The sequence below is a fragment of the Telmatherina bonti genome (assembly GCF_933228915.1).
Source record: "Telmatherina bonti genome assembly, chromosome: 17".
In the NCBI taxonomy this organism is placed as follows: Eukaryota; Metazoa; Chordata; class Actinopteri; order Atheriniformes; family Telmatherinidae; genus Telmatherina; species Telmatherina bonti.
Genome location: NC_136615.1, coordinates 32,918,238 through 32,940,603, shown reverse-complemented (window position 1 = coordinate 32,940,603; position 22,366 = coordinate 32,918,238). Strand labels below are relative to the sequence as shown.

Sequence of the window (22,366 nt, the reverse complement as noted above, 5' to 3'; positions counted from 1 at the left end):
TTATCTCAAGTTTCCAGTGAAGAAAAACACCTTTGTGTAATGAGTAATAAATGTTTTACTAAAGAACTTTAAAGAACACGTTTATATGTTTACATTATGGTTTGATGTCCACACCTGGTTGAAGGGAAGAAGTGTCCCTAAAATTAAGAAAAAAGTAATCCATCACTAATTCACTGATTATAATAAAATTGAAATGCCAGCATCCGTTTATTTTCTCCTTGAAAAAAACCCCTCACTATTCTTTATTGTTTTTCATCACTTTTGTTATAAATTTATCCAATAAAGTTTTTAGGAACAGAATTAAACTTTTTCCCCAAAATACTTCAATAAAATAAAAAAAAACAATCAAACACATAAAAAAAAAAAGTAAAATAGACTTGTACATAATTATCAGTGTTTCCTGAAATGAAAATAAACAATAACATAAAAAGTTTTACAAACAAAACAAAAATGAACACACGCGCTCAGGAAATGCTGCGTTCTAGGAGTTGTCCTGCTGTTTGGAGCTCCGGGGTTTGGAAGCAGTTCTTTGCCAAAAGACAGCAATGAACCTCGTTTAAATAAAGAAATAAATGAACAATAAAGCCTCAGGTTACTTCCTTTGATATTCTAATGGAATATGAATAATTTGGTACAGATTTACAATGTAAAAGGCAGAATGATGAAAAAAATCAAGACAGGAAAATTCTAGTCTAAGTTTTCCAAATAAAGAATCTTTACTAACCAGCAGGTACAAACAATCAATGAAGAGAAGACATCTAGTTTATATATATATATATATATATATATATATATATATATATATATATATATATATATATATATATATATATATATATATATATATATTCACACACATTTATATACATACATACACACACTAAAATTATATATATATATATATATATATATAGATAGATATTGATAGATAGATAGATATATATATAGATATATAGATAGATAGATATAATTTTAGTGTGTGTATGTATGTATATAAATGTGTGTGAATATATATATATATATATATATATATATATATATATATATATATATATATATATATATATATATACACACACACACACACTTATATTTATATATCTATATATAGATATATATGTAGATTTATAAAATATTGGGTGCAGTTTCTTGAAACCATGAATCGTTTTTCCTCTCTTTTTGTTTCTGTTTGTTTGTTTTTCAAATTTTCAACTGTGATTACTGTAAGACTGAAGTTCCACAAAAAAACAAACACACATAAACGGGGTTTATTTGGGGTAATTTCATTCGTAGGCAGTAGAAGCTCTGATTTCCCTGCTGGCCATGAATGCCGCGCCGACCCGGCAAAGGGGCGGAGTCACGATCAAGCAGACGTGGCAACAGCCGACGTCATCAAAAGTTGTCGGTGGTTGATTCTTCATGGGTGAGCAGAGCTGATCCGGTTAGCTGGTGAGTAGTTCAAAACCGACCCGAATCGGTCCTTACCGACTCCTTTCACCCAGAACTGTGTTTGTTTCCGAACCTGCCAGCCTGCGTTTGGTCCTGTCAGATTTATGGAGTGGAAAAGAAAAATCGCACGTGCATCAGCTGATCAGGAAAACCTGCAGCGGAACCCTGAAGTGACCCAGATACTGAGGAAAGTCCGGACCAGAGGAGGGTTTTGGGCTGGTCTTTGCGTGATGTACGTGCAGCAAGGAAAAATAAGTGGATTCTATTCTGTTTCTACTATCAAAGCACGTGCACTTTGCACGCACGGACAACTGAAGTATCTGGATCGTGGAGGTCTAGGGACAGATCAGCTGGAGGGTAGCAAGTTTGGCCTCAGTACTCGTTCTTTTAGACCCAGCACAGATCCAGGATCCGGGACAGGTCCCAGTCCTCCAGAACCGGTCCCAGTCCTTCAGAACCGGTCCTAGTCCTCCAGAACCGATACTAGTCCTTCAGAACCGATCCTAGTCCTCCAGAACCAGTCTGAACGTTCCGTCTGCTGTCAATAAAGTTTGTTTTTATTAATTCAAACTGGACAGAAAAGTGAAGGGAAACAGTGAGTTTACCTCTTCCACATCATCAGGCAAAGTAAACATTCAGTCCGAGTGTGTGTGTGTGTATGTATGTGTGTGTGTGTGTGAGAGAGAGCAGGATGTATGCAGCTTACCTGCGTCTCTTAAGGTGGAATGTTTTCCTGCTATATGATGTGTTGTATCCAACCAGTGACCAATCTTTATCAAAGCGTTGGACGCCAGGTTCCTTCCTGACTCCAGCTTTATGAAACCAAACCTTGTAAGAAAAAAAACAAAACAAAACAAAAAACCTGTTTGGGTCCGACATCACAGAAAATATTTTACACCAGTTATCCACACTGGAATTTATAGCTTAATTTTCAGAGTTTCTAGGCGCAGCCGAGGTGTTGAGGGGATCCAGCTGGGTGGCATCAGGATTGGGTTCCTGCTCTTTGCAGATGACGTGGTCCTGTTGGCTTAAATAAGATAAAGATAAGCTTTCCACGCAAACAACGTTTCCACACAGACGTGACGTTTCCATGGAAACGTGATGTTTTCAGCCTCAGCTGTCAGATTCTGAGACTAAAATGATGTAAAATGAATGTATGAACAGATAAAGCAGCATAAAAAGTAACCAGAACAGCAGTGACCAAGCCTTTTCATCATTCTCTCACGTCTGAAACACACACACACACACAGTTTCCATGTTTCCACACGTCTTCCTGCTACTATCTACCTGCTATCCTCACCAAAGCACCTCCACCTCAGCTGCTTTTTGGCTTTTTCCAGCCATAGAGGACCATTATCTTTTAAGCTCTCTGATTGGTGGAAAGTTGGACAGGAAGTGGCTTCCTCATCTTTTCCAGGGTAAAACAGAGGTCTCTTATGATGAAAATGTGATAAATAACGGTGTTATTGTGGACACATCGTGCACACATCAGCTCTGTGTTCCAGTTTCAGCAGACAGTGAAGTTAAAACCTGTTCCAGGTCTGAAATCATAATTACATGTTTTTCATTACGACATGTCTGCATCGCTTCCTCATGTCCTCCTTCCTGCAGCTTGTTGACATTAAGCCATAAATGTTCCCAGAAGTCCTGATTCCTTCCGCTTTGTTGCAGCCAGATTCCAGGCTGAAGTTAATCTGCACGTCTGAGAAGATGATGGAAGAAAGTGGGATTGAGACGACTCCTCCAGCCAGCCCGACGACTCTGACGGTGGCTGCTGCCGTCAGCTGCCCCCCCATCACCACAGGTGAGACTTTGTTCATACTTTATTTACTTTACTTTGGTGTTAGAAACGATAACAAAGAAATGTTGCCCACAGACTAACATCCAATCAGATCTACAATAAGGTCAACATTTTAGAAAACTTGTGAAATTTTCTGTAAATGTTTAATTGCTGCTTCATGAAACAATCCCTTCATATGCTGCAAACATGGAACATATGCTGCTAACACCTGTTATCTTCATCCCGGATGAGGACTTTATGATCGATAGTCTGATACAAACCCGATTCCTGAAAGGTCAAAACGTAAATAAACACAAATCTCATCAACATATTTTATTCCCAGTAAAAGATAAACAACATATCAGATGATGAAACTGGGACGTTTGATCATATGATAGAAAATATGAGCTAATGGTGAATCTGATGCAGCAACATGTCTGTAAAACATACAAAGTGATGTTTAGCATTGTGTAACGTCGGCTTTCTCCTTGTCCCCTGCACACAGGGATTCCTCCTGATTCTCTGAATATTTAGATGATATAATTCATTGTAGATAGTGGGAACTCTAAACTCCTCGCTTTATATACATTGAGGAACATTTTCTGTCAGTTTATTTAATGCAGTTTGTTTCAGATTGGTGAAGCTCTGTTCACCTTCCATCTGAGAGACACTGCCTCTCTGAAATGCTCCTTTCATACCAGTCATATTACTGACCTGTTACCAGTTAAACCAGTCATGTTACTGACCTGTTACCAGTTAAACCAGTCATGTTACTGACCTGTTACCAGTTAAACCAGTCATATTACTGACCTGTTACCAGTTAAACCAGTCATGTTACTGACCTGTTACCAGTTAAACCAGTCACGTTACTGACCTGTTACCAGTTAAACCAGTCATGTTACTGACCTGTTGCCAGTTAAACCAGTCATATCACTGAACTTTAACCTGTTAAACCAGTCATGTTACTGACATGTTACCAGTTAAACCAGTGCTGTTACTGACCTGTTGCCAGTTAAACCAGTCATGTTACTGACATGTTACCAGTTAAACCAGTCACATCACTGTCCTTATACCAGTTAAACCAGTCATGTTACTGACCTGTTACCAGTTAAACCAGTCATGTTACTGACCTGTTACCAGTTAAACCAGTCATGTTACTGACCTGTTGCCAGTTAAACCAGTCACATCACTGTCCTTATACCAGTTAAACCAGTCATGTTACTGACCTGTTACCAGTTAAACCAGTCATGTTACTGACCTGTTACCAGTTAAACCAGTCATGTTACTGACCTGTTCCCAGTTAAACCAGTCATGTTACTGACCTGTTACCAGTTAAACCAGTCATGTTACTGACCTGTTGCCAGTTAAACCAGTCACGTTACTGACCTGTTACCAGTTAAACCAGTCATGTTACTGACCTGTTCCCAGTTAAACCAATCATGTCACTGACATGATGCCAGTTAAACCAGTCATGTTACTGACCTGTTACCAGTTAAACCAGTCATGTTACTGACCTGTTACCAGTTAAACCAATCATGTCACTGACATGATGCCAGTTAAACCAGTCATGTTACTGACCTGTTACCAGTTAAACCAGTCATGTCACTGACATGATGCCAGTTAAACCAGTCATGTTCCAGTTAATCTTCTTCTGTTTCTGCCATGAAATAACAAACTGTTTCCGTTTCGTCGTCTGAACGTAGTTTTCCTGCTACTGGGAATAAAATATGATTTAATGAAAAATCTGTTTTTGTTTCCATGTTTGGAACTTGGCTGTAAATGTGTATTTTTCCTGCTTCCATCTTCATGGCTGGTGTTGGTTCGTCTGGCGGAGCTGGATGGAGACCGAGGAAACATCCGAACCTGGATGGATTAACTTTCCCATGAAATGGCATTCTAGTACATAAATACAGTGATGATGAACTGGGTAGAACAGGGTTTAATCAAACTGGTTTAAACTTCCACCAATTCACACCTTTTCTGAATCCTGGTCCGTTTGCTCGGAAAGTCGGTTCGTTTGAGGAAATGTGAACGCACCAAACAAATTCTGATTCGGACCCGGACCGTTACAATCGGACCAAATACAGGAAGCAGACTACAAACCAAGTCCCTGCCTGAATGTGGTGTAGCGTTGCATTGTGGGTAAATCCATAGCGATGGCGTTAAGGGTCCTCTGCCTCGTCTGGTGTTCATACTGCGTCCATTGTTGCAGTGGATTTCTGCAGGATACTTGCATAAGACACAATAAAAACCCCAAACAGCCATAGTTTGGTCTCCATGTTTAACTGGCAGGTGGAGGAAACAGTTTTCTTCTTCATGCCACTCTTGTCCTCTCTTCTGCTAAATACTAGTGCAGCGCCACCTCTGGTGGGAATTGGGATTTATTATTCTAATGGTTTGACTGGTTTGACCAAAGTGCAGCGTGAATGCGACCTCGGTCGGCATGGATACACCCCCCTACAGCTGAGCCGAGTCCCCAACTGGACCGAGTCTAGCGGACTGTCCTGATGGGAATGTTGGCGTCTGCTTCATGTTACTGGTGGGAACGTGGAAGTGACACGTGACTCTGTTTGTCCTCCAGGTCTGTCCAGTCCTCTGTCTGTCCCGGGCAGCAGCTCTGTCTCCATTGGCTCCGCCCCCCTCCCTGCTGTACCCTCCCTCAGCGGTCCTCTGACCACGCCTTCTCCCCTCCCCTCCCAGTTGCCGCCTGCTCCCTTCACAAGTGGCCCTCCTTTCCCTCCCTCCGCCTCCCCCTCTTTGCCACCCATGACCTCCTCCATCCGACTTCCTCCAGCAGCCGGCATGTCGGCCCCTCCCGTAGGTCCGCCTACATCCAGCTTCTCCATGAGCGCAGGTTATGACATCACACGAGGACACGCCATGCGAACACCTCAGACACCGCTGATGCCAACCTTCTCCAGCCCGTCAACCATGCCAGGTGAGACCCTCACCTCCTCTGTCAGGTGTGTTTATTTACACAGGCAGTGAATGTTAGATTAAGAGAAAATGCAGGGAGAGGGGGAACAAGTTCCCCGTGATGACGTCATGTTAGAGGGTTTCCAGTCCTGTTGTAGCATTTTCCATCATGACTGAACAGAAAGGAAACCGTCTTCCTCCAGAGCTCCCAACGGACTGATGGAAATAGGATGAACATCCTGGGACGTCAGACCATAACTCCGCTGGCCCTGTGACATATATCGTGATAAGTCAGAGGAAAAAGACTATAGGCTGTATAAAAAAGATGGGCGGAGCCTCCGTGACGTCATCCGCATGTTTCTGAAGAGCTGAATTGAAGCTCGGTGGGCGGATTATCATCGCCATCTTGGCAGCGTTACGCGTGTCGTCTCGCCCGGAAAATACAAATATGGGCAAAGAGGTGGAGCTGAGAGAGGGGCTGTGAGCGTCATGGTGGATGATTGACATCCAGGGAAATCCAAACTTTCTGTAGCTAAGAGCTAACCGAGCTACCGAACCAAACCGATCTCCCGCTACAAGTAAGAACGTAGAACAACCGCGGTTTTTAGCCGGTTAGCAACGTGACTTAGCTTTAGCCCGCTTACCTCCATTAGCTGGTTAGCTTCTGTTATCTTTGGGTTAGCTTGGTTAGCTCTTAGTTGCAGGCAGCTCAGAGTTTGCTCAATGTCAATCATCCACCATGACGCTCACAACCCCCCTCTCACCTCTTTGCCCATATTTGTATTTTCCGGGTGAGACGACGCACATGCCCCTGCCAAGATGGTGATGGTAGGAACCGCCCACCGAGCTTCAATTCAGCTCTTCAGAAACCTACGGGTGACATCACGGAGGCTCTGTCCATCTCTTTATATCCAGTCTATGGTCCAAACACAGAACCCTGCAGAGCTGTTTGACTACTGGAAGACTTGTCATTTGTATGAACAAACGGGTTTCAGTCAGATAATTCAAGCACCAAGCAGCATTGGAGGCCCTCACGCCTACAGCGCTGCTCGGCCTACTGGCGGCCTACTTTACCATCTCCCATGCTTCTGTCGACCTAACCAGCAACCAGACTACACATCAGGTCAGTTGGCCTTAAAATGGGTCACTTCCTCTCATCAGGGGGCAGGGCTAACTTATAATCCAATTATTGATATGCAAACATGTTAAGGAAATGTCTGGCATCATATGTAGGAAATTTGGAACAGATATGTTGTTTAATGTGGGAGTTATATCAAGTTTTCTTTTCGTTGCAACACATCAACTTTGAATCCCCGCCCCTTCTAAACGATACTCCCTATTGGAAGAAATAATACAGCTTTCAATGACACATGAATCACGTTTTTGTTTCCTGATGGATCCGACCAAAACCCTCCAGATTATTTCTGTGGTGGATTAAGTAATGTTTTGGTATGAAGCAAAAACATATCCTGGTATTTCTTGGCAGGATGGTGATATTCCGTTGATAAACCATGTTTTTTTTTCCTAACTGGATGAAAAGGTGATAAAATCATGGTAAAGTCATAATTTCCTTCTTTATTCTTAAATTGGAAGTGACAGAATACCTTAATTTTTCTGTCTTACTAACATGATTTATACAAACTAAGACCGTCCTGCTCTGAGGGGGTGCCGGGTGATCGTTCCTGTTGGGAGTCTGAATATGGATCTGGAATGTGTGAAACACCAGAATGAGGATGTTTTGTTACAAAGTGTTCAACGTGGTCAGATCAGATGTAAAATAACAGTTAAAGTCCTGATTTATCTCGGCTTGTTCCAGCTACTTCTTGTAGTCTTTCTCAGGTCTACTAGACGGCAGGGTAACACTGCCCCCTACTGGCAGCCGTGATTAGGTGTAGACTCCTTCAAACGGGATGACGGTCAGGTTTGTGAATCTATGGCCTCCCTGATCCAGTGCTGGTATTTATTTGACGACCTTGGTGTCTTCCTAGTCTGTAAAAAGATTTTACAGACCCACAGAAAAGAAGACGGACATCATCTACGCTGCAAAAGACTGAAACTGGAAGCACATGAACAGAAAATGTATAAAAAAAAAATAGCAAGACAGCAGAAGAGAAAACGGATCAATAAGATCTAAAGTCGGCCCAATGATCAAGCCAGGTTGGAGAAAGGAGACCGTTGAGATCCAGAAACCTGGCCGTCATCAGGGATGAGGGGTTCTGGGACAAACGTTTCTGGATTTGTAAAGCTTTATCCAGATCAGGGGTTTTCACTTCTGTCCTTCGTGGGCTGCAATCCAGCAGATTTTCCATGTGTCCCTGCTCCAACACAGCTGAGTCATATGAATCTTTGTGCAGAACCTGATAGGCTGTTGGATCCATTTAATCTGATTGAGGAATGTTGAACCAGAAATGCATGGAAAACCTACTGGATTTTGGATCTCGTAGGACCAAATTCAACACCCCTGACCTGGAGTTTATTGGGACCCGTACTCGTATTTACAGTTTCAAAGTTACTGAACCACCGTCCTTTTTGTAGTTCCATGTTCTCCTGTTTTATTCCTCCAGGAATGGTATCCAGCACCATGGTCCAGCAGCCTGCCATGAGCAGAGGTCTGGATCCTGCCTCCCCCATCACCTTCCCAGAGGAGCAGGAGGATCCCTGGGTGTCTGGAGATACCAACGCTAGCGGGGGCATCTGGGGCTTTTTTAAGGTAGCATTCGTCCCACAATGATGGGACAGAAGGTATAGTCCATAAAGTCAGCGTGTGTGGGGGTGTGTTAACGTGTGTGTGTGTGTCTGCAGGGAGTAGCAGGTAACCCCGTAGTGAAGACCGTCCTGGATAAAACCAAACACTCTGTGGAGTCTATGATCACCACGCTGGACCCTGGCATGGCCCCGTACATCAGTGAGTGGACCCCTTCTTTCCTCATCACCATAGTAACCAGCAACATTCCCACATCCTCCATTCTTGTCTCCGTTTGGTGGATTTCCAGAGTCCGGGGGAGACATCGATATCGTGGTGGCCTCAGATAAGGAGATGAACGTAGAAGCGGTCAGAGACGCCTTCCAGGAAGTCTTTGGGATGGCGATGGTGACCGGTGAGCCTGGTCAGTCCAACATTGCCCCCCAACCGGTGGGCTACGCCGCTGGTGTCAAGGTGGGTTCATACCAGTTCGCTTTACTAAAGTTACAGGAATTAACAGAAATCTCTTCAATTTAATCTTTCTTTGCTTTTAAATAATTTCTTTTCATTTGCATTTATGAGATGATGCAGAGAAAACCCCAAAAATGAGCAGAGACAATGAAACCTTAAAGCCCATCCCTTATCCATACCTCAATACATTCATAAAATGAAGTTATTATAGTTTCAGTAACAATTATTATTAGGAAATACCAGAACCATACTGTACATCATATAATTACCACTTGTACAGTTATAATAATGCACTGATGACAATAATGACAGTAATAATAGTCACCATGCGCTCCATGGAACCTAATATTATAATTACTTGGAAAATTATTAAATGCAATACATGATGTTACGCTGGATGATGCAGTAAATCCATCCATCCATCCATTTTCTACCGCTTATCTGGGATCGAATCGCAGAGGCAGCAGCCTAAGCAAGGAAGCCCAGAGTCCCCTCTCCCCAGCCACACTCTGCGGGGGGGGTCTCAAGGCGTTCCCAGGCCAGCCGAGAGATATAATCCCTCCAGCGTGTCCTGGGTCTTCCCCGGGGTCTCCTCCCAGAGGGACGTGCCTGGAACACCTCACCAGGGAGGCATCCAGGAGGCATCCTGACCAGATGCCCGAGCCACCTGAACTGGTTCCTCTCCATGAGGAGGAGCAGCAGCTCTACTCTGATCTCCTCCCGGATGACCGAGCTCCTCACCCTATCTCTAAGGGAGAGCCCGGCCACCCTGCGGAGGAAACTCATTTCAGCCGCCTGTATACGAGATCTCGTTCTTTCATTCACGACCCACAGCTCATGACCATAGGTGAGGGTAGGAACGTAGATCGACTGGTAAATCGAGAGCTTCGCCTTCTGGCTCAGCTCCTTCAGCTCCATCCTTCCCTCACGCGTGAACAAGACCCCGAGATATTTAAACTCCTCCACTTGAGGCAGGACCTGACTGCCGACCTGAAGAGGGCAATCCACCGTTCTCCAGCTGAGAACCAGTAATACTGAGGATTCAGTAAATAAAGATAATAATAATGCTGAGGTTAATAACAGCAATGACTGAGCATGGTTTGGGTGTAAAACACTTTCTGGGGGAACGTTAGATCAGTTTCTGATGTAAATCTGTGACGTTCGCAGGGCGCTCAGGAACGCATCGACAGCCTGCGTCGAGCCGGTGTGATTCATGAGAAGCAACCGGTGGTCTCCTTGGAAAACTTCATCGCGGAACTTTTCCCTGATAAGTAAGATGGAGACCTCAGAGACACTTTCATGTCCGTGTCCTACATGGAGAAGCTGAATGTCCTCCTGTCTCGTCTCCAGGTGGTTTGACATTGGCTGTTTGATCCTGGATGACCCTGGTCACGGCATCCACATGGAGGTCTTTACTCAGGCGACCCCTCTAGCTCTGGATCACATCCAGCAGGTACATCAGCCTCACATTTATCCTGTTTATTAGCTCTGATGAAGGTTGAACATGATCACACTGGTTTGTGACCCCATGCAGGCTCAGTCCCTGACCCCTCCTGACTACAGTCTGCGCTGGTCCGGCCTGGTGGTTACGGTGGGGGAGGTCCTGGAGCGCAGCTTGCCCAACATGAGCAGGACGGACTGGCACCAGGCCGTGACGGGAATGAGCCAGCGACAGATGATCCAGAGTGCTGCCAGAGCTCTGGCTGGACTCTACAAGCAGCAGCTGCCTCCCAGGACTTTGTGAAGCAAAGAGATGGAGCCGTACTGGAGGATAAACCCGCTGACGGGACAGTGTCTACCCCCCATCTGTCCCGTCGCGGCGACTAATTTCTGTAAAGGTTTTTACATCGGTGCCACATTCCCGTGTGTTACTTATTAAATTAATATCGTCTCACGCTTTAAAGAAAGTATAAAGTAACCACGTCTTCATCCTCCTCATCATCGTCATTTACATGGACGTCATTAACTTGTGATGTTTTCGCCCTGTTAGCGAGGTCTCATGTCTCCCAGTTGCACTCCAGTTATCAGCTCAGATCAGTGGGCAGACACCCTGATGACTGGGTTCAGTGTACAAGAAACCAGTATCCTCCCATTCCTGGCTGGGCTTTGTGCCGCCCCCCCCTGCTGTAAATAAAACCTCCACGTCAGCATCTCTGCACCATACTGCAGGATTCAGGGTTAACGGGGTCTACAGAGGCATCTGAAGCTGGTAAAATCTCTGTTCCCATCAATAATTCAGCGAGTGGAAGATGAAATAAATAAAAAAATGACCATTTTCAGCATTTTAACCAACATATGGTCAATTTCCCAACATCTCAGGCCAACAGAGGACAAAAAGTCCACATAAAAAAACGATATGACGTAAAAAGATTCATGTTTATTAAAATGACGAAACGGCGTAATTATTTGCATTATTTTAACACTTAAAATGCTGATTGAATAACATATTTTTACTGTTTAGATGGAATGGCAAAACAAAGAATAAGATTTCCCATTAAAGACGTGTTTTAGAGCTTTGAGATTACATTTCTATTACTTTTATATGTACTAACAATTTGTGAAAAATATTTTAATCTTTAAATAATATCCCAATCCTTCTAATGTGTTATTTAGTAATAAAAACTCTTTTATGTGTTTTTTTTTTTTTTTTTTTACACATAAACAACAGTATCATCATGCAATCAAGCTGGCATTTGAAGGGTTAAAATAATTAGAATATTTACATATTTGGTATTTTTAATTAAGACTGTAGTAGACTAAATGCTTTTAGTGGAACAAAGTGGAAAAAGATAAAGTTTTAAAAGCAGCTCTAAGGGCAGAAAAATGAAGTCCTGGTGTCCCGATGACCTTGAAGACAAATAGAAATTAGAGTTTCAAACATTTTCTTATGAATAATCATCCAATATGGGGAACAAAAGGTAAAAAAGGTTTTTGAAAAAGTCCTCATTGACCTTTAAGAATCAAACTACAGAAGTTTATTATCCTTATTTTGTCCACTTTACAGTAACAATGTAAAAGTGTGGAAATAGGTCAGCAGCCGTTTCATCCTGGATGAAAAGCTGAGGTCTGGAAGACCGAGTAAAGACCTTCAGGAGGATCCAGGAGACTCTAGACTTGTGGCTCTACCGAGTAAAGACCTTCAGGAGGATCCAACAGACTCTAGACTTGTGGCTCTACCGAGTAAAGACCTTCAGGAGGATCCAACAGACTCTAGACTTGTGGCTCTACCGAGTAAAGACCTTCAGGAGGATCTAACAGACTCTAGACTTGTGGTTCTACCGAGTAAAGACCTTCAGGAGGATCCAACAGACTCTAGACTTGTGGCTCTACCGAGTAAAGACCTTCAGGAGGATCCAACAGACTCCGAGTAAAGACCTTCAGGAGGATCCAACAGACTCTAGACTTGTGGCTCTACTGAGTAAAGACCTTCGGGAGGATCCAACAGACTCTAGACTTGTGGCTCTACCGAGTAAAGACCTTCAGGAGGATCCAGGAGACACTAGACTTGTGGCTCTACCGAGTAAAGACCTTCGGGAGGATCCAACAGACTCTAGACTTGTGGCTCTACCGAGTAAAGACCTTCAGGAGGATCCAGGAGACTCTAGACTTGTGGCTCTACCGAGTAAAGACCTTCAGGAGGATCCAACAGACTCTAGACTTGTGGCTCTACCGAGTAAAGACCTTCAGGAGGATCCAACAGACTCTAGACTTGTGGCTCTACCGAGTAAAGACCTTCAGGAGGATCCAACAGACTCTAGACTTGTGGCTCTACCGAGTAAAGACCTTCAGGAGGATCTAACAGACTCTAGACTTGTGGTTCTACCGAGTAAAGACCTTCAGGAGGATCCAACAGACTCTAGACTTGTGGCTCTACCGAGTAAAGACCTTCAGGAGGATCCAACAGACTCCGAGTAAAGACCTTCAGGAGGATCCAACAGACTCTAGACTTGTGGCTCTACTGAGTAAAGACCTTCGGGAGGATCCAACAGACTCTAGACTTGTGGCTCTACCGAGTAAAGACCTTCAGGAGGATCCAGGAGACACTAGACTTGTGGCTCTACCGAGTAAAGACCTTCGGGAGGATCCAACAGACTCTAGACTTGTGGCTCTACCGAGTAAAGACCTTCGGGAGGATCCAACAGACTCTAGACTTGTGGCTCTACCGAGTAAAGACCTTCAGGAGGATCCAACAGACTCTAGACTTGTGGCTCTACCGAGTAAAGACCTTCAGGAGGATCCAGGAGACTCTAGACTTGTGGCTCTACCGAGTAAAGACCTTCAGGAGGATCCAACAGACTCTAGACTTGTGGCTCTACCGAGTAAAGACCTTCAGGAGGATCCAGGAGACTCTAGACTTGTGGCTCTACCGAGTAAAGACCTTCAGGAGGATCCAACAGACTCTAGACTTGTGGCTCTACCGAGTAAAGACCTTCAGGAGGATCCAACAGACTCTAGACTTGTGGCTCTACCGAGTAAAGACCTTCGGGAGGATCCAACAGACTCTAGACTTGTGGCTCTACCGAGTAAAGACCTTCGGGAGGATCCAACAGACTCTAGACTTGTGGCTCTACCGAGTAAAGACCTTCAGGAGGATCCAACAGACTCTAGACTTGTGGCTCTACCGAGTAAAGACCTTCAGGAGGATCCAGGAGACTCTAGACTTGTGGCTCTACCGAGTAAAGACCTTCAGGAGGATCCAACAGACTCTAGACTTGTGGCTCTACCGAGTAAAGACCTTCAGGAGGATCCAACAGACTCTAGACTTGTGGCTCTACCGACTAAAGATGGGCATGTTGGAGGATACTGGTCCAGCTCTTCAGCACGGGGGTGGATTAATCATGTTGTGGAGTTGCGTTGCAGCTAACGTCACAGGGATAGTTTCACTGGGAAGAGTCGAGGATGATCGGGAGCAAATCAGAGACGGGCCTGACGGTCTGCCACTCCCATGATAGTACCTTCCCCCCAGTCCAGTCGACCCAGTCCAAGCTGTGGTCATTTCTTCTACAGAAAACATCTTCAAACTGTCATATTTCCCAAAAACTAACCATTTGAATCCCAAACTTTTGCTTTGCGCCTTTTTCTTTTTGTCACATGAAAAAAGTAAAACCAGAAAAGAGAGTCATCTTCTTGTCATCTTCTCCTCGCTGATCAGGTTACGGGAGCAGATTTTTGCATTAGGTGCTGAACTGGGAAATGAAAGCGGCTCGATGTGTGTGCTGTGGCAGCTGTGTCCACTCCTTGTTCGTCCTCAGTCTTGTTTCCTGCAGCAGGGACAGAGATGTAGACGTCACATGACTCACGACATGAGTTTGTTTCTGCTTTGCGGCTGCTCCTGTAGAACATCTGACCTGTGGATAACCTGGCGACAGTTTAATTAGATTTAGAAGGGTATAGTTTCCTGTCGCTCCAGGTCACGATGCTGTCAGAGAAGAAAAATGAACGTTTTGTTTTATAAATGTGCCTTTTCAAATAAATAAATAATGGTGTCCTGATGGATCAGTGATGGCCTCGACAGGTTTTCTGCTCCTCTCATACTCTGTCCAGTGTCCTCTGAGTAATTTTATAACCTCATACTGATCTTATTGTTAAATAAAAGGTATTTTATCTCCTGTCACTTCATGTTCTGTTGGTTTTAACCCAATTATGAAAAAATAACTGTTTCCCTCCAGAACTACATTAAATCTGCTATAGATTAAGAAATGGTGTTGCAAAGAAATTTTGCTTCACATTGACATGAACGCAGCCCTGCACTGACTGCATGGACTCAGGAGAAGTCCGGAAATCAACGTGTGTGAACACCTGAACATGCAGTTTGAAGCTCCATCATATGAGAACCGGATGCTGAAACGCTGATATTCAGAATGAGCTGATATTTCCACAAAATTACTGGTTCTCAACTGGAATAGGGTGGATTACCCTCTCCGGGTCAGGAGTCAGGTCCTGCCTCAAGTGGAGGAGTCCCTGTATGTCGGGGTCACGTTCACTGGTGAGGGAAGGATGGAGCGTGAGATCGACATACGGATCAGTGCGGCGTCTGCAGTAATGCGGACTCTGCGCCGGTCTGTCATTGTGAAGAAGGAGCTGAGCCAGAAGCCAAAGCTCTTGATTTACCAGTCGATCTACGTTCCTACCCTCACCTATGGTCATGAGCTGTGGGTCGTGACCGATAGAAAGAGATCTGGCATACAGGCAGCTGAAATGAGTTTCCTCCGCAGGGTGGCCGGGCTCTCCCTTAGAGATAGGGTGAGGAGCTCGATCATCCGGGAGGAGATCAGAGTAGAGCCGCTGCTCCTCCGCCTCTAGAGGAGCCAGTTCAGGTGGCTCGGGCATCTGGTCAGGATGCCTCCTGGACCTCCCTGGTGAGGTGTTCCAGGCACGTCCCTCTGGGAGGAGACCCCGGGGAAGACCCAGGACACGCTGGAGGGATTATATCTCTGGGCTGGCCTGGGAATGTTGGCAAATGTGACTGGAAAGAGGGAAGTCTGGGCTTCCCTGCTTGTGCTGCTGCCCCCGCGACACGACCCCGGATAAGCGGTAGAAGATGGATGGATGGATGCACAATGTCCCGGCTTCTTTGGAACTGGTAAAACGGAGAGTAATCACGTTTGTGCTCGCCACAAGACAACAGACCAACGATAACTAAGGATGTGAATGTTCTCAAGCTGCCTGCTGGAGGTGTTGGTGTGTAAAATGTGTAGGACAGGTAACATCCTGAGGAGGAACAACACTTCAACATTGTGCCGTTCACTTTCACCCCCTAAGGCAATGTGGGCAAGTCTGGGCCTGCAGATTTTAGCAGTTTCCCTGCTCCAACGCTCCTGATTCACATCAGAATTAATACTGCAGAGCTTGACATTACACTCTGCACCAGTCTGCTAATTACCCATTGAGTTGAGTCAGGTGTGTTGCAGCAGGGAAACTCCTAACATCTGCAGGACCAGAGTTACCCACCCCTGCTTTAAACCTGACTGCAGAATGTGGTTCAGATGAAACCTTAAATCCATGTTGATGTTTAAGCTCGAGGTTCACCGCATGTGATCCTAATGGCCACGACTATGTGTTAGTTTGTAAACGGATGATGCGAAGTTCCCCAAGGCTTCATACCGGGACTACTGTGGTTCAGCGGATTCTGCTGACGGCATGAGAGCTGTGATGATATACTACTGTCCCTATTTGACTCGATTCCGAATTTTTTGGGTGCCGATTCGATATAAACTGCGATTCTCGTATTTCTTTGATATTACTAATTTTTGTAGATTAAAAACAAACAAAAAAATGTACAAAACTTGTTTTGCTCATAATTTTTCTTGGTTTCAGTTAAAAACAGAAAAAACAACCCAGTAGCCAGACTATCATTCTGGTGCTATAATGCCCAAGAAGACAAGTAACAAATTTTTTTATAGTAGATTATTTTTATTTATTTGGAAAAAAAGAGATAATTTTAACAAAAAAAAAAAAATCCATTTTAAAGTTTTAAAAAATCCCAATTTTCGATTCAATTTTCCCACCCCTAGACAGTACTATTTTACCATCTCACCAGCTGGTCCCAGACCAACCGACAGTTCGTGTCTCAGTCACATGACCATGAGGGTGATCCAGAACTTCTGCTAAATAAAGACAAACATGAAATTATCGTGTTTGGAAACAAGGATGCACATCTGGAGAGGCATCAGCAATGTTAAACCAGCAGATGAATCCAGAAATCTTCATGTGATTTTGGGCTCTGAGCTCAATTTTAACATCCATTTTGAAGCAGGAAGCAAATCAGAATAAATCGAGAAGACGGTGACTGATGACTCAACAAGATTCAGAAAGACTTCATCATATTCTGGTCTTCTGATGGAGTTTTTACAATAATCCTGAAGGTCACTGATGCTTATCCCAAGTCCTGATACTTCTGTCCTCAAAAAGACCAGAGAAACGGAACCCATCATCGGGTTCTCACATCTGCTCACTGGTTCTGATACAAAATATAGATCTAATCTGCAGACACCATATCAGCCGCCTAGATACTCAAGGTCCAGTTTGATTCCTACTGGTTCTGATGGAGGTTTTCCTTTCTGGTTCTGGTTCTGATGGAAGTTTTGCTTCCTGGTTCTGGTTCTGATGGAGGTTTTCGGTCATAGTTCAGGTTCTGGTGGAGGTTTTCCTTCTAGATTCCATCATTCTGTAACCGAGCGTCCCGTTTGCGCGCCTATACTTGTAATGTACAAAATAAGGACACGGAGCGTTTCTGCGGAACTGGCACAGCCGCCGTCTTTATTTCCCTACCGTCCCCTCCTTTTTTTTTTTACCACCACATCACAGCGCACACTTCCGGTCTGGCTCCTTCAAAACAAAATCACCGGAACACAGTTTATCGAACACATTAACTCTTTTACATACTTCCCACCCCACGAAAAGAAACGTCCACGTTTCGGAACCGTGGCACACTACGGCAATAACTGTTCAAAGCAAAACTCTGACACCATAATTCCCTGAAATTACAGTGTACAGTCCCAACAGGCAGACCAATGCTATACTAGTCTGTTGTACACCAGATACTACTGATACACCATAGTATATAAGCATCAGAACCGTACACAATTTGCAGAACAAGACAAAAGTTTCACATTTTAATTTTTTTTTTTTTTTTTTTTTTTTTTTGATGGGGAATAATATATATTTTAAAGCCCCCCCAGCCAGACGTGCCACACATATTTAACACTTAACATGGCTTCCTCTTAAACAAAACAAAAAAAAATTATATATATGATACCTATCTCAATGATATGTAACAAAGTCCTTGAAATGAACCGGTGGTCTCCGAACTCTCCCTGAGCGAGACATGTTGTATTGTGAGTTCTCAGTTCCAGCTTCCACAACAGTACCTGAGTCGTCTGCAACCAGGTTCTCATCTGCGACACTGGCCTCAGAAGCTCCTGCACCCTGAAGACGAAGGACAGGAGCCGTGGAATCTGAGGGTGCATCTGAGTCGGCTACGGGCAACTGAAGCGTGTAAGGTCTTAATCTGTCATAATGAACAATCTGTTCTGCCAGGCTAGAGGGGTCACTAATGCGGTAGGTGAGTCCACATTCCCCTTGAGTGTCCAACACAGCCAGAACTCTGTATGGTCCTTTCCAGTGGGGAGCCAACTTGAGGCGGTCCTGTGTTGGATCATGCAGCCAAACAAGATCTCCCACTGCATATGGATGATGTCGAGCCACTTTGTCATGATAAAGTTTTTGTCTCTCATGTGCCTCAGCGCCACGCAGCCTGGCTCCGCTAAAAGCAGTCCTTAGCTTTTCCACCAACGACGTTGCAAAATCCTCATGTGACCCAGAGGGCTCAGGATGTCCTATCTGAGAAGACAGTAACACATCTACAGGGACACGGGCCTCCCGTCCATGAGTCAGAAAATAAGGGGTGTAGTTCGTGCAGACGTGGACCGAAGTGTTGTATGCAAATGCCAGCTGTTTAACATATTGATCCCACTCACCACCGTATGTAAGCAGCGACTTGGACAGCTGGTCTATAAGAGTCCTATTAAAGCGTTCAATCATCCCATCTGACTTCGGGTTATAAGGCGTGGTATGTGTTTTCTTAATTCCTAGAAGCTGGCACAGTTTCTGAATGATCTCAGCCTCAAATAGCCTGCCCTGGTCACTGTGGATAGTTTCTGGAATGCCATGCAACAACACATAATCCTCAAACAAACACTGTGCTACAGATTTGGCTGTCTGGTTATGGAGCGGATATAGGTTTACAAACTTGGTGAAGTAGTCTCCAACTACTAACACATACCTGTTTCCCCTTGATGTCATCGGTAGTTCCAGGATGTCAGCTGCAACTCTTTGGAAGGGTCGGGTTGCTGGGGACCCCCCCATAGGTGCTCGATGTTTAGGCACCAGAGCCTTTCGGGTCTGACACGGAACACATTGCTCACACCACTGTTGGATGTCTTTGAACATGGAGGGCCAATAACACGTCTGCCTTGCACGTTCCCATACTCTTTCTGCTGAAAAATGTGCAGACGCAGGACCACCATGGAGATGCTGTAGCACGTCCTGGACGAGTGAAGGAGGCACCAGCACTTGGCATAGAGAATCGCCGGTGAGGGAAGAATTTACAGTTCGGCAGAGTAGTCCATCCACAGAAGAGAGACGGGGGAACCCTGTCCACAGTTTTCTCAGCCACCGAGAGCTGCCTTTCATCTGCCCCCGAGCTGGACGAACTCCCTCCACTATCCAGTTCAAAACCCTCTGAATGTCTGGGTCTGCTTGCTGCAGCTCTCTTATCCCAGCCCCATCATTTGAGAGTGTCTGTAGGAGGGGCATTTCCCCAGTGTGAGGTAAGACGGTAGGATCTGAGAAACAATGAGTATCTGATGGTGGGGGAGAAACTGGAGCAGATGCCTGAGCGATGGCTGGGTCTCCATCTGCATCCACCGCATTTACCTGAATAACAACCTCCTGTGGGTCATTTTTCTTTTCACAGGATTCCAGATCTGGGGGTCGCCGTGACAGAGCATCTGCGTTAATGTGGCGCTGTCCTTCCTTGTGTTTAATGACCCAGTTAAATGGGTCCAACTCAAGAAGCCATCTGGCCCTCCGCCCTGTGGGGTCCTTGTCAAGAGCCATGCTGCGAAGGCCCAACAGAGGCTTGTGATCAGTTATGATGGTGAATGCAGCTGATCCAATGTAGTGTCTGAACTGACGTATAGCCCACACTATGGCCCACAACTCCCTGTCAAACGTGGACCAGCGTCTTTCAGTGGCAGTGAGAGTTTGGCTGGCGTACACAACCACCCTCTCCAGTCCATCCTTGTCTTGGGCCAGCACAGCCCACACAGCCTCCAAGGAAGCATCAGTGTACACCTTAAAGGGGAGTGTGAAATCAGGCATGGTGACGATTGGTGCAGAAGACAGCATGTCTCTCAGATACACGAATGCCGCTTCACATTCCGCTGTCCACAGAAAAGGAGTGTCTTTACATGTGAGGCGGTGCAGGGGAGCTGCACGTCGGGCAAAGTCCTTCACAAAGCGTCTATAATAAGAGCACAAGCCCACAAATGCTCTCACTTCAGTGGGATTCTGAGGTGTAGGCCAGGACCTGACTTTCTCAGTGTTTCTGGGGTCTGGTTGGAGACCATGACGAGAGACAACATGCCCCAGAAACACCACATGATCACGCGCCAGATGACATTTCTTTGGATTCAGTTGGAGGCCTGCTGCTTTGATTCTGGACAAAACTTCACGCAGGCTGGAGAGATGGTCTTCAAATGTGGGGCTGTATATCAAAACATCATCAAGATAAACCATGCATACCTGCCACGGAAGTCCCCTCAACACCAGTTCCATCATACGTTGGAAAGTTGCTGGTGAGTTGGTGAGACCCATAGGCATTGATCTCCACTGATAGAGGCCTCGTCCTGTTGTGAAAGCTGTCTTTTCTCTGTCTTCTTCCGCAACCTCCACCTGCCAGTAGCCATTAGAAAAGTCCAAGGTGCTAAACCATAGGGAGCCCGCTAGTGCATCGAGGGTGTCATCCACCCTGGGAAGTGGATGAGAGTCTTTTACTGTTACACTGTTTAAACGGCGGTAGTCAATACAGAATCTCCACTCACCATTTTTTTTTTTCCACTAAGACCACAGGTGAAGCCCAGGGGCTGCAACTCTCCTCTATCATTCCATCTGCTAACAGGGTGGCCACCTGCCGATCAATCTCCTCCCTCTTTTCTGGTGAGGTTCGGTAGGCACGCTGTCTTTGAGGAGGATGATTTCCCGTTTTAATGTGATGCTTAATGAGAGTACATTTGCCAGTTGTCCCTTTTGTCATACTAAATATTTCCTTGTGCTCCTCCAGCAATGCTAATAGCTGTTCTTTTTGCTGCAGATCAGCCGGAGACTCTTCCAGCGACACAAAAGGCTCAAAATGGGCTGGAATGGGAGAGATGACTTCATCTCTATGAATGGGAAGCGTCACCAATTCAGACTCATCTACAGAGAAAAACTCCCCCAGGTGCAGGCCTGCTCTCAGTAAAATGTCACTATCAGTCGGATTAAGTATACGTGCAGTGGTGAGTCCATCCTTTACTGATGTGAGGGTGTGTGCTACAACACATTCACTCTTGACAGGAAGGTTGGGTTTTAAGTAACCCACAAAATCAGGAAGGTGTTCAGCTGGCCCCACGGACGTCAGGTTAACAGGTACCAACATCTCACTGAGAGGTGGCAGTGTTACAGTGGAAGTGACAGAAACATTGCAACACTCTGGAATCAGATCTGTGCCCCTCAAAAGAGGAATAATGGCGCCCTCTATTTGCAATCGATTTTGGTCAAAGTCCAAAAGGGCACGATTAGACACCAGAAAGTTTAGGCCCAGCAGTGCTCTCTGTGTAGAACCCCTCAAAATATAGAAAACCTGCTGCCAAGAGTTATTGCCTAAACGTATAGTGGCAGTAATGGTGCCCAATGTGTCTAACATCTCACCATTCACTGCCCGGGCGTCAATCAACTCTGGATTCAGGGGTCGTTGCCGCAGAGCTGGCACCGACATACGGAAATCTGCACTGAGGAATGACTCTGTTGACCCCGAATCCACTAATATATTGACTTCTGTCCCCTCAATGTTTCCCCTCACATATGAGGTGCACCACGGCCTTGTTACTTTCTGGACCAGCGCATCCCCCTGTGTTAGGTGACATATTTCTTCTGACGGGCCCATGTGTTGTTCTCTAGCTGGTGTTTGGGCCGCAACATCAGCTACATCTCTTTTAACGGCTGGTTGGATGAGTTTTCCCTCTTGGGGGACAGGAATCGAACCCCTCTCCGCCTTTGGGGCTCCTCCAAGACTTGACCCCTTGCAGGACTGGGACCTCTCCAGTTAGGGGAGAGGGCTCGTTGCTTAGCAGGTGACCAATCAGTCCATCTTCCTGCAGGACCTTCCCCTACTCCCCTCTCATACGAGCCACGGACCGGTGACCGACCCCTCTGCTCCCGCTGTGGGTGACGTGACTGGCAGCCCAGTTCCCTACAAGTACATTGACAATGACCGTCACGCTGCCGGGTAGATGGTCTCCATTCCT

The 22,366-nt window shown here is 45.3% G+C and overlaps 1 protein-coding gene across 2 annotated transcripts; it reads left to right on the top strand.

The window, feature by feature from the left end:
* Positions 1-1,385: 1,385 nt before the first annotated feature.
* prrc1 (proline-rich coiled-coil 1) lies at positions 1,386-12,675 on the top strand. 2 transcript variants are annotated; one of them, XM_079256541.1, is made up of 9 exons: positions 1,386-1,449; positions 3,121-3,253; positions 5,811-6,167; positions 8,710-8,855; positions 8,948-9,050; positions 9,139-9,302; positions 10,467-10,570; positions 10,650-10,752; positions 10,834-12,675. In XM_079256541.1, exons 2-9 carry the CDS (start codon positions 3,160-3,162, stop codon positions 11,041-11,043), a joined length of 1,281 nt encoding a protein of 426 aa, XP_079112667.1. In that variant the 5' UTR covers positions 1,386-1,449; positions 3,121-3,159; the 3' UTR covers positions 11,044-12,675. The 2 variants fall into 2 exon arrangements, with proteins under 2 accessions (XP_079112667.1, XP_079112668.1); XM_079256542.1 differs by having other exon boundaries at positions 1,434-1,449; positions 3,125-3,253.
* Positions 12,676-22,366: the final 9,691 nt, after the last annotated feature.